This window comes from Triticum aestivum, chromosome 3B (assembly GCF_018294505.1).
Source record: "Triticum aestivum cultivar Chinese Spring chromosome 3B, IWGSC CS RefSeq v2.1, whole genome shotgun sequence".
Taxonomy (NCBI): Eukaryota; Viridiplantae; Streptophyta; class Magnoliopsida; order Poales; family Poaceae; genus Triticum; species Triticum aestivum.
In genome coordinates, this window is record NC_057801.1 from 621,435,537 (window position 1) to 621,448,661 (window position 13,125).

General features: G+C 45.4%; 1 protein-coding gene across 1 annotated transcript; it reads right to left on the bottom strand.

The window, feature by feature from the left end:
• Window positions 1-8,987: 8,987 nt before the first annotated feature.
• LOC123067635 (uncharacterized) lies at window positions 8,988-10,690 on the bottom strand. Its single transcript, XM_044490354.1, has 5 exons — window positions 10,356-10,690; window positions 10,080-10,159; window positions 9,889-9,968; window positions 9,412-9,718; window positions 8,988-9,320 (listed from the first exon to the last, which is right to left on the bottom strand). The coding sequence occupies exons 1-5, from the start codon at window positions 10,688-10,690 to the stop codon at window positions 9,310-9,312; spliced, it is 813 nt and encodes a 270-aa protein (XP_044346289.1). The 3' UTR covers window positions 8,988-9,309.
• Between the last annotated feature and the right edge of the window lie 2,435 nt (window positions 10,691-13,125).

Here is a 13,125-nt window from a genome sequence, read left to right on the forward strand (position 1 = left end):
AGGAATCACTGCTTCTTGAGGATTTTCCAAAGCGACCTCGTTGTGAGAACTTCTGGAATTTCTTCACGAGCAGTGCTAGCTCCTGGCTCAGTTCTTCAGGATCACCAAGGCTACTACTAGAGTCCTCACATTCAGATTCAGACACAACCTTGGCCTTCAAGGCACGTGGTTTGCCATAGCTCGAACCATAGAGATCTCTCTTTTCAGCAAGCTGGAACTCGTGAGTATTTAGCCTTTCGAGGATATCGGCAGGATCAAGAGACTTGTAGTCAGCCCGTTCTTGTATCATCAGACCCAGAGTATCAAATGAGGAATCAAGCGATCTCAACAGTTTCTTCACCACCTCATGGTCAGTGATGTCAGTGGCACCGAGGGCTTGAAGCTCATTTGAGATGTCAATGAGGCGATCAAAGGTTTGTTGGACATTTTCATTGTCGAGTCTTTTGAAGCGGTTGAAGAGATTCCGAAGAACATCAACTCGAGAGTCACGCTGAGTTGAGACTCCTTCATTTACTTTGGACAGCCTTTCCCAGATAAGCTTAGCAGTTTCCAAAGCACTCACTCTTCGATACTGTCCTTTACTCAGATGGCCACATATGATATTCTTCGCTTGAGAATCGAGTTGCTTGAATCTCTTCACATCGGTAGCGTTCAGTGAGGGTGAAACAGAGGGAACACCATTTTCCACAACATACCAGAGATCGTTGTCAATTGCCTCGAGATGCATTCGCATCTTGTTTTTCTAGTAGGGGTAGTCCGTCCCATCAAAGGTAGGACACCCAGCCGAGACCTTGATCATACCTGCGGTCGACATAATTAAAACTCCAGGCGGTTAAACCAAAATCACACAGAACAAGGGAGTACCTTGCTCTGATACCAATTGAAAGTGCGTTATGTCGACTAGAGGGGGGTGAATAGGCGATTTTTATGAATTCTTCACTGAGGAATTTGCCGGTGAGGAAATTCCTTAGCGAAGAACTATTAGCAGCGGAATAAGTACTCAGAAGTAAGCATAACAGAATACACGCATGGTCATCATGATGAAATGAAGACTAGCACGGAGTACAGAAAGCGTAATCACAGGATAACTCAAGATGAAGACAAACAGACTGAAGAAATTGAACTGAGGAAATTGAGAAAGTCTTCAGTCAAAGTCTTCAAACACAGATATGAACGAACACTCAACATAGTAATGAGGAAATGAAAGGGTTGAGGAAATAGAACCGGTTATGTTGGTGAAGATAATGATTTGGTAGACCAGTTCCAACTGCTGTCTCAGTTGTACGTCTGGTTGGAGCGGCTGAGTATTTAAACTCGAGGACACGCAGTCCCGGACACCCAGTCTCTGAGCACGCAGCTCAGGACACCCAGTCCTCACCGTATTCTCCTTGAACTAAGGTCACACAGACCTCGTCCAATCACTCGTGGTAAGTCTTCAGGCGACTTCCAAACCTTCACAGACTTGGTCACTCGGCGATCCACAATTCCTCTTGGATGCTCTAGACCTTGACGCCTAACCGTCTGGAAGAAGCACAGTCTTCAAAGGTAACAAGCGTCGGATCCACGCAGGATCAATTTCTTCAGTGATGCTCAATCACTTTGGGTTTGTAGGTGTTTGGGTTTGGGATTTTCCTCACTTGATGATTTTCGCTCAAAGTCCTCGGAGGATGGGTTGCTCTCAAATGACAAGTGTCAAGTTCTCTTGGAGCAGCCAACCAGCTAGTGGTTGTAGGGGGCGGCTATTTATAGCCTAGGGAGCAGCCCGACATGATAAGACATAAATGCCCTTCAATGATATGACCGTTAGGTGGATAGGATATTTTGGGACAGCTGGCGCGCAGCACAGCAACGGTCAGAAATTTGACTCTCAAATTCCTCAGGGCTATCATGTTCCTCACTGTGTAGGTAATTCGCACTGGCGAATTCCTAACTCCTCAGTCAGAACAAATTCATCAGTGACCAGAAGAACTTCGTCTCTGTCACTGAAGAAAGTGACTGAACTGTATGAGATTTCCAAAGGCTTCACTCGAAGGGATTGGTAGGTGTAGGATTTTGAGTTGAGCATCACATGGAAATTTTTCCTTAGTATTTCCTCGACCCCCTTTAACAGTACGGTGTTTCCTATGACTCAAGAAGGAGAAAATGAAACTACGAAAACAAAAGTCTTCACGCTTCATGTTCCACAAATGAATACCAAGTTTCAAGGTCACACCAATTTCTTCACTTTCAAAGTCTTCAGAAAGTCTTCAGAATATCAAAGTCTTCAGTTGAAGAACTTCATTTTTAGGGGTCGACTTTCTCTGTAAATATCAAACTCCTCATAGACTTATAGACATGTGTACACTCACAAACGCATTAGTCCCTTAACCTATAAGTCTTCAATACACCAAAATCACTAAGGGGCACTAGATGCACTTACAGGACCGGCAAGTCGCGAGTTCACACCTCGAAGGCGTCATTCTGGCAAACCCAGATAAGGATAACTTCCTCGTGCCTTACTTTCCTGAGTAAGTCATCCCCTCATCGCCCCGTAACATATGATTTCTTAGATTCGATCATTCTTTTTTTCTAACATTCCATGTTTTGTGCAGTGACACACATTGCACACTCATCCTCTTAAGCCCAAAATATTCCTTGGCCATGTATTTCGACCCAGACCATGAGTCGAAGATAGACTACACAAATATGAAGAAAGTTCTTGATGATGCTCTCCTCGGCTACGCCAGATCTGGAGGCACCTTCAAGAGGCCAGTTCGTAGGTACGGCAAGCACGTGTTCACCCACAATACGACGTTCCCCTGCGTTAAGCAGCCGCCTGACGGTCAGAAAGATGCCTACTACGCCCTCCATCACATGCGGGCGGTCGTACGGGACCATAATCACCTTCTGCTACCAGATAATCTCAAAGATTGGGCCACTAGCTTGTCGGTAATCCAGGATGCGGACATCAGACAAGAATTCTTTCGCATCTAGTCGGAGTTTGCGGAAATCATCCATCAAGATGTCTTTTGTACCTCGGGGCAGTTCTACCTCAGATCTCAACCGTCCAACGGTGAGATTGAAACAACGCTATGAGATTGAAACAACGCTACAAATGCAGGCTGACAATGCCCGCGATTTCACGACCATCACGAAAGACGGCGGCTTCATCCACGCTCCGGTCCCCTGAGTCGAGTCGAAAGTAGTGATGCTATCTAAAATGTCGATTGGCTCATGTTGTAATATTAAACTTTAATGAACTTGTATGTCTCTTTGGTTTGGACAGTCGTTCAACTTATATGTAATCTATGCTATTTATTAGTAGGACCATGAATCGTGCTATTAATGTGTTGCTTTTCTCTTCCGGTCCTTTTGTTGCATACTTATATATTGCTTATGTATTGTCTGTGAATTGTTACTAACGTTTTGTTTGGCTAGTGCATAGAGATGTCGTTGTATGTCGTGTACAAGGGTAAGGTTTCCAGAGTCTACGACGACTGGGAGGAGTGTCGGAGACAGGTTCACCGTTTCAGCGGTAACAGTTACAAAGGGTACACCACTAGGGCAGAGGAGGAAGTTAGATACACGCGGTATCTAGCGGGAGAGAGGAGGGAGCATTGGAGGAACCAGATGAAGACCAGGTTCATCGCGATTATGCTCATCGTGATGACCGCAACTCTCTTCTATGTGATGGTAGTTTAGATGATCGATATCGACTTGTAATGTGAAGACAAACTCGCTACTCACGGTTTCGAGACTTGTAATGTTATAACTTTGTTCGGTATTTGAAATTCAGAGACTAATATGATGAATTGTATTCGGAGACTAATCTTCTATTGTATTCGATAAATCTGCTAATTATATGTTGTGCTCTCTATATTATGTGCAGTAACATGTTTTGTAACCTGTGCAAATATCAGAAAAGAAAAACAGATCCCTAATATTCATAGTAATGGCACACCACTCAGCACACTAATGGCACACTGCAGAAAAGACACTAATGGCGCATCACACCCTAGTGCGCCATTAGTATGCCAAAGCACATGGGTACATATAGCCCCCTGGGAGGCATACTAATGGCGCACGGTGGGCTATACTAATAGTGCACTGCATGGTGCGTCATTAGTATACCAAATACTAATGGCGCACCAGGGGTGCGCCATTAGTATTTAATTCTAATGGCGTGGTGCTAGTGGCGCACCAGTAGTGCGCCATTAGTAGGCAAAACTGGTGCGCCACTCGCAGGCCTTTTTCTAGTAGTGGAGAGAGGGAGAGAGGGGCGACTTGGGGGAGAAAGAAAATGGAAACTGCCGACCGGGGGGGAGGGGAGGGGTGAGGAGATGGGCAGGGGCGCGGGGGGCTTGGGCGAAATAACTGCCCGTACCCTACCGCCAGGGGCTCTGACGGTAGGGTTAGACAGCCTACCGCCAGGTGCCCTGGCGGTAGGGTGCGACGGAGGGGGATGGCGGTTGTTTCCGCGTGCTAACATGGACTAGTACCCTACCGCCAGGGGCCTGTATAACCCTACCGACAGACGTCCTGGCGGTAAGAAAAAGGGTCAAATCCCCAAAAAAATCAGAACCGGGGTCAGATCCTGAATTTGTATGCAAAAAGGGTCAAAACACGAAATTTTGCTTCGACAGTTTTGTAGTTCCCTCTGACAACAATGGAGACTGCAGAGCTGCTCACCTTGAGAGGTATAATCTGGCAGCCTTCCAAGTGGATTTGGTCTTTTGTCATCCCTATGAGACACAATCTTTCTTTGGTCGGCCTTCAAACATCGTCTCAACACCGGATAATATATGTTTAAGAATTACTAGCAAAAGAGCCCGTGCATTGCAACGGGAGAGAAAACATTACACATATTCTTAACTCAACAACCATCACACAAGACCACAATAGGTCCATCCTTTATTTTTGCGAGGCATCATATTTGTGTTGTCGCTTATCCTCCTTCTCACCCGCCGGCGATGGCCTCGGTGTTCACACAAAACAACAAAAAACGTGTGTTGAATATGGTTAATCCTAAGGCGTCTCTCTCTCCCTCTCTCCTCCCTCTCCCTCTCTCTCTCCCCCTCTCTCTCTCTCGCTCGCTTTCTCTCACTCTCGCGATGAGAAATCTGTTGTTTTCCCTTGCGACATTTTTCAGATGTATGCACATGTAGTTGTCGATGTTTTCTTTTCCGTATATGGTTATAGTGGGGTATTTATTTGCAATCTGGATCGCCGCCGGTATGAAAAGAACGGATCTTGCGCTATAAATTATAAGTTTGCTTCCATAACAATATTTTAAAAATATTTAACAGGTAAAATTAACATAATATTTAGATTGCACGCATTTTTTGATAAATTTTCATATATAATATGTTAAAATTGAAGTTACGGTTTAAAAGATACAGATAATTTAGAAAATCATTTGGTTTGACTCAAATATATTCCAAAATAATATTTAAAAATACTTAACAGGTAAAAATAATCTCATATTCATGTTCAACATATTTTTCTAATCAAATTTCATATATAACATGTTCAAATCGAAGTTACGGTTTAAAAGATATGGATGATTTTAAAAAGCATTTGTTTAACTTAAATATGATCCGCGGATGAATTACCTAAAACATCAGGGGGGTTTCGAAAAATGTAAAATAACGGTTCGGGTGTGACTTAAATCCGGACGGCGGGTTGATTTCAAGAAAAGACAAGGACTTTTGTATAAAATACGAAAATAACGCTTCATTTAACTAAAACAGGACTGCGGGTTGAATTGTCTGAAATAGAGGGACTTTTCTGAAAAAATGTCATGACGGACGAAAGAAACCCAATTTACTTTATTATTGGTTAAAGATTAAAGATTAAAGATAAGGAAGAAGCACCTAGGAACATCAAATCTTCTCCCCGTGATGATGCCGGCCGGTCTTACCTTGTAGCACTCTCAGGATAACGTATGGATCTATTGTCAATTTATTATCGCTAAGGGGCCCTGCCTTTGATCAGTAACCACTGCCGGACGCACGCGCGAGGCTGGTAAGAAACACGCGTCAGGCAAACTGACAATGTGGTATGTACCGTCCGCAGTACACCCATTATGCCGGTCTATTCATTCAGTTCAGAGACTTCAGAGTTGGACAAATCAAATGGAGTGAGAGCGGGGAGACGCATCAATCTCAGAAACAGAACTGTAATTCCCATTAGAAGCTACAGTGCATTCTGAAAAAGCATGGATCTGCAATCTCCGTACATGCCCTCACTCGTGGACAACGTAAAAATTGTCGATCAAGGAAGCGAGATCTCATCAGCAAACCTCAAAGCGAACAGGGGCTAGGTGGAACCGTGGAAGGGGGGAAACTGGACACAAATTAGAAGCACACCTAACTAAAACAACTCCTCTTCAACCTGCACAATCCCTACACTGTACACATCAACCACCAGAATCACACCATGCTCCTAGCTAGATTGGTCGAGAAGGTGCTTGCTTGCTTGTCGCGGCCGGTCAAGCCATCATCTTCTGAAGCTGAAGCCGCTCTTGGCGGCCGGCGCCACGAGGCTGCCCAGGGTCCTGGCGATGTGCAGCTTGAGCTGGCCTCTCTTGAGCGGAGGCCTCTTCTCCTTGTTGCTGCTGCTGCTATTGCTGTTGCAGGGGTACCCGTGCTCCATTGCACCTCCCTTTGCTTGCTTGCTCGTGCTTTCAGATCCAAGTGGTGCCTTGTGTTGCAGGGAAGGCGAGCTGGTTTGGGGATGGAGTGAGCAAGGCGGAGCTGATTTATAGGGCGGGGTTTTTAGGCACGTTCCGTTAGTTAGATTGCGCGTGCTTCTTTGTTTGGTTACTCCTGCATCTGCTGGGGTCCGGGAATAAGTTCGCTTTTTTTGGAGTCGTGTGGGGTAAATTTTGCTCCTATTGTGGGTGCGTGCAGAGTCACCTGTCACTCTCGGCTCTCACTGACACTCGTCGAGGAGGGAGGGAGGGAAGCATCCGTGAAGGGATTAGGGAGCAGTTAATCTCGTGGCAATTAGATTAGACGGCCGGCTGCCTGTGGAGCCAGATGCACGCTGGATTCTGCAGCGCGTCTTTCTCGGACTAAATCCATTGTTAGTGCTAAGTGGACATGCTTTTGAGTTGATTAATGCAACTGTGCCGTTAGGTGGAGCTGGAGAATCTAAAGCTACCAGTGGTTACACGAAACTAAAGTGGCGGGAACAACGTATCCAGCCAGACAGCCAAGGGTTTATTGCTGGTGACAAAACAAAACATGTCAAGGGAAACAGAGCTCCAGATTAATCATCGCCCTCGACCGTGTCACATGGTTGCTAGTACGGCCTCTTTTGGCAGTACGTCAAGGGAAACCTAAGATTTACGGTTCTTACCTGTAAATTAGTACGTGTGCTTTATTTATTTACAGAGCGTGTACGTGTGTTTTATATACGGAATAAGTGTAGAAGGCATGAATGTGGGTGAGGCTGGGCTGAGTCTCGGTCTCCTCTTCCTCACAACTAGATCATCGATGACGCGTTGCTGCGCCCATCTATTTTGACTCAGTTGCTAAGGTATTTAGTTATATACATTTGTATGCTACAGTATCAAGTATTGTGTTTTTCTTGTGACTTGTTCTTATTGCCTTCATTTTCCAAAATATTGGTATGTAAATGAAGAGGAATATGACTGGTTAATTAGCAAGAAACTAAGTAGTGTGGCACTCGTTGTTATGACTGTCTATTTTTTCCATATAATAGTACAAACTCTTGCTAATACATAGTGACATGAAATATGAAATTTACAATACGAATGGATTTTTTGTCTTTTAAGAACAATATTAGTGATAGAATTTTACTATAACAAGTAGTGGTACGAAATATGAAAAATCAAATACTAAACAGTTTTTTGTCATTTAAGAACACCAATAAATTGAAGTTTCTGGACTAAGAAACATAGCACTAATCGGTACTTCTTCTTGTATTATAGGAAAATAATAAACAAAACACATGGAAGAGTAAATATGTCTGCTTCAGCTGTAAGACAAGTCACTATACAAAATATGCACCATGAACACATGGTGTCCACTAACAACTTTAGAACAAAATGGCATCAGAAATTCCCCAACTTTGTGCACAAGGAACTAAAGATTTAAGGGCTTACTCCCCCCAATCCCAAAACGTAAGCCGTTCTTTTACACTATGATAGTTTCAAAAAATGTCTTACATTTTGGGACGGAGGGAGTATATGATATGTAATTTTCAGAACGTTCAATAATGCCATTGCATGTTCTCATGACCTCTTTCAAGGCTGCCTATATCCTGATATTTGAAACATGATTCAAAACCCATATTTAAATCTACATGAGAATTTCCTTAAATCAGCAAACGTTCATTTGAGAATTTCCCCAACTAAGACTATATGTGCGGTTACCAAAAGGAGCAAACCTTACCGAGTATAGGTTTCTTGATTTGCATCTCCTGCCACTCCTAGGAACTGAAATGAAGTCGGCTAATTACCCCTTTTTGGAATACACAAAATCCATTACCAGATGTGTAAAGTGATGAATGGAACACAAAGAATCCATTAGGAACTGCTTATTCTCCATGGATCAACAAAAAAGATAGTAAGTATGAACTGAAGAGCTGAACTTCTTGTATATTAAAGAACCGACATGAACCTGCCTCATGTCTTCTTTTTACCATCATGTTATCTCCAAGTATGTACCTGATCCACAAAATAGTAATCCCATATTATCCTGTATAGCAGTACAACTTGACAGTTGCCACATCAAATAGCTTAGCTATCAAAGAGAGAATGTAAATTCATTCTTGCAAAGAGAGGAACATGAACAACACCTGAACATGTTCGACGGATAACTATGTTATTAACATCTGAACACGCATATGTATTCTGCTAGCAATCAGACCGGAAGAGTGTTGACTAAACAGTTTGTCAAAACACTTCAGCTGTTAGCCCAAGAGGTTATATCTTATCAATTGTTCCACGAAATTGAGTAAATAAAAACAGATCAGGAGGGTGACTGAACTGCCACTTTGCTGACTTGCACATATCCTTGACTATCTGGTGGAAATATCATACATATACAGCGTATCCGCAATGGAGCAAGCAAGGATCTACTGAAGGCTTGGCCGATCATGGGGCTTTGCCAAGCAATAAGTAATAAACAAAATAATTGTCCCTAAACTGAAACTAAAGATCAGAATAAGCTGACGTGAGTCTACACTTATTCCACCCGAAACCTGGAAAACAGAACATCACATCAGAAAGTAACATCACCCGCAATTAAGTTGCAAAGAGTCCCTTCGGGAGTTTCAGGTCGTGGCCCTTCATTAGCAATTTCATACACCACCTATAAAACACCAATTCACAAGGTCAGTCAACAACTTTGAAACAAAGAAGTTACCAATTTCCAAATCATTCAATCAGTCATATCTTACTACCTTGTTTGGAGAAGCCGTCAAGGGATACTGAAAGTACTATTGTTTGGTGCAGTAGCAATTGACAATGTTCTGTCGATCTTACTGACCGGCAGCGGCAGTGCTTACCCATGAAGTTGCCGGAGATGTTGACTGCACAGAGATTGGAGAAGGGTGCTATCATTGGCACGACCTTAAGGCCCATCCTGGAGATGTGTTGGCCTGGCGCCTGGGCGACGTCGTCCGCCGCTGTGCAACGCTTATCCTTGGCCCTTACTACCCAATGCCTCCCCGGCCTCGATGGAAGGCGTGCGGGCCACGCAGTCGGCAACTGCAAAGTCCATGATCTGGTTGTCAACATCGTCGTCCTCCTCGTCGGCGATGCGGATTGCGGAGGTTCTAAGCAGTAAGCAGGCCCAATTAACATATTATGTAAAGGATTTGCAGCGTAGTATTAAATTTCATAGCAAAAACTTAGCAAAAACTGAAAGGAGTAATTACCTGTCCAAAAGCCATTTGAGATGATGAATGACTGAGGACAAAAATGGACAATAGGAAGCTGCAGAATCTGCCCAAATCAACTGTGAATGCGTAGCATGAACATCACCTCCACATATTTTTGTAGGGAGAGGATATGAGTATCTTTTTTTTAGACGACCTGAAGACATTGATGCAATTTGCAGGTAGCATACCTGAGCATGTCGCCGAAGAAGATGTTGCTGCTGGAGTAAGATGTGCATAGAGAGCCAGGGAGGGAGGCATTATATAGTACCTGCGAGGTTTGGGACTTTAGCAGGTATTAAGCAAATGAATTAATGAATGATAATAGGCCATAATCGCAAGCTTGAAGGGGACAGAGCAGTTTCCTGTAGAACATTGCCATGATTGTGAGCTTGAAGGAGAGGAGAGAGCAGTTTCCAGCAGAAGAATGCCATCATTGCGAGCTTGAAGGAGAGGAGAGAAGTTACCAGTAGAGGAGGTGTCTCTCCCTCTCTGCCACGCGCTGTATTGGATCGGCTCGAACCGGATCCTGCTCCGCTGGTCGCTGGGATGGAGCAGATGGTCGGTGGGATCGAGCGGATGGACTGGTTCCCGCTCCTCCGGTCGCTGGGATCGACCGGATGGACTCGATCCCATTCCTGAACTCTTGAGGTGGACGGACGCAGCCGGCGGTCTTCGATGGATGGAACCGGCCGCCACACTCTAATTCCGGATCGATGCGCCGCTCACCTCGATCGGGACTCCTTAGGGTTCGCTCTGTTGGGCTCGCGCGGTCGCTGTCCCTCCTTCCAATGGGCTGCATGTTCGCCAGAGGCCCAATGCACCACAGGCATCGGTTTCGGCCCGTGGAGCAGCAGCCCACAGGACAACCGGGTCCAGTTAACCCAGACAGCGGAATAGATTGCCACAGCGACGAAAACGGACGGCCAGGAAATCCCAGATCGGTAAAATGGACGGCCGAAAATGCTAATCGCTGAGAGGGCTCGGTTTAGATGCGGTTATACTGTCCTTAATTTTGACTCTGTACTGGGATAGAATAGCTTTTACTAAACTGTTCTTGCATGATTTGCTCCCGTGAAAAGACACAATTTCAACACTAAAAAAGGCTGAATTATGGAAAAAAATATAGAACCCATTCGTCTGGTCAAGAAATCGGGATTGCAAACGCAAATTGGACATAATTATTTGCATAGAGCTTGGATAAACACCCTTCAAATAGTTCGCCTGCTAATACGTCTGATGTTATTATCATACCACTTTGGAACATTTTTATAATATTTTTTATTGTTTTTCTGGAGTAACCTATTAATTTAGTGCCAGAATCAATTGTTGTTTTCTGCATGTTTTTACTTTTCAGAAAATCATTGCTTCAGACCTCCAAACATCACCGAGATTTTTGATGATTTTTTCAGAGGAAAAAGAATTCACAAAATAGCGAAACCTATCGGGGGCCACCTGTCGGTGTCAAAACCAGCGGATCTCGGGTAGGGGGTCCCGAACTGTGCGTTTAAGACTAATGGTAACAGGAGGCGGGGGACACAATGTTTACCCAGGTTCGGGCCCTCTCTATGGAGGTAATACCCTACTTCTTGCTTGATTGATCTTGATGATATGAGTATTACAAGAGTTGATCTACCATGAGATCGTAGAGTTTAAACCCTAGAAGCTAGCCTATGATTATGATTGTCCTTGTCCTACGGACTAAACCCTCCGGTTTATATAGACACCGGAGGGGGCTAGGGTTACACAATCAGTTACAGAGAAGGAAATCTACATATCCGAATTGCCAAGCTTGCCTTCCACGCAAAGGAGAGTCCCACCCGGACACGGGACGAAGTCTTCAATCTTGTATCTTCATAGTCCAACAGTCCGGCATAAGCATATAGTCCGGCTGTCCGAGGACCCCTAATCCCGGACTCCCTCAGTAGCCCCTGAACCAGGCTTCAATGACGATGAGTCCGGCGCTCAGATTGTCTTCGGCATTGCAAGGCGGGTTCCTTCTCCGAATACTCCAAGGTAGGTTTTTGAACACATGAATTGTGTCCGGCTCTGCAAAACAAATTCCACATACAACTGTAGAGAGCACAATATCCCACAAATCTAACCTGCTGACAACTTTTTCATAGCGTGACATCAGGCCCCGGCCCGGTCAGTATTCGAACCGTTTTTCCCAGCCTGCTATTGCACATATTGTGAGGCGGTTTTATTGGCACGTCTTGTCGAAGCAGAGATCGTGTCCCCTTATCACGGGATTCTCATCAATACGGGTGTGGGTAACCCAACCGCGCCATCAACGCGACGCTTGGGGAATAAGCGAGTTTACGGGGCAAGTGGGGAGGCGCACAGTTTCTACCGCCTTTATAAAGAGATAAGGATTCCCCTTTTTCACCCACGCCCTCTTCTTCCTCTGCTCATCCATTCTCGCTCGAGCTCTAGCGCCCAAGCTTTCACCTTCTTCGCAAAAGTCATTCCAAGATGTCCGGAGCGGGAGGCAAGTGGATGGCCTCCTCCGTCACGGAGGAGGACACTACAAAGCTTCGGGAGGCCGGATACCTGTCCGCAAACATTGCGCACCAGCTTCCGGCCGAAGGGCAAATCAGCCCCACCCCGAAACCCCAGGAGAGGGTAGTGTTCCTCTCTCATTTCATCCGCGGACTGGGATTCCCCCTCCACCCATTCGTCCGCGGAATTATGTTTTACTACGGGCTGGACTTCCATGATCTGGCCCCAACTTCATCCTCAATATCTCGGCGTTCATCATCATGTGCGAGGCCTTCCTCCGCATCATGCCCCACTTTGGCCTATGGCTGAAGACCTTCAACGTGAAGCCGAAGGTGGTGGGCGACCAGCAAGCAGAGTGTGGGGGTGCCATGGTGGGCAAGATGCCCAATGTCACCTGGCCCGAGGGCTCTTTTGTGGAGCCGTGAAGGGGTGGCAATCGGGGTGGTTCTACATCACCGAGCCGCGCAACACCAACTGGGTGGCGGCCCCCGAATTTCGATCTGGCGTCCCCATGCGGCTCACCTCCTGGAAAGAGAAGGGCTTAGCCTGGGGCTCATCGGTGGAGCTGACCGGACTTCAGACCTGTGTCCAAAATATGATAGGCAAGAAAATCAAGCTTGTCAATGTGGTCCAGGTCATGCTCATCCGCCGGATCCTTCCATGTCAGAGACGGGCTTACAATCTGTGGGAGTTCGACCCGGCCGAATACCAGATGTTGCAGGAGCTCTTCGGCAC

What these genes read in the sequence shown, in the direction of transcription:
- LOC123067635 (XM_044490354.1), bottom strand. Translation starts at nt 10,690, where the DNA reads ATGCAGCCCATTGGAAGGAGGGACAGCGACCGCGCGAGCCCAACAGAG. An exon ending in GAGAGACACCTCCTCTACTG is followed by an intron (nt 10,160 to 10,355) that starts GTAACTTCTCTC and finishes CAAACCTCGCAG; the next exon opens with GTACTATATAATGCCTCCCT. An exon ending in CTCAAATGGCTTTTGGACAG is followed by an intron (nt 9,719 to 9,888) that starts GTAATTACTCCT and finishes TGGACTTTGCAG; the next exon opens with TTGCCGACTGCGTGGCCCGC.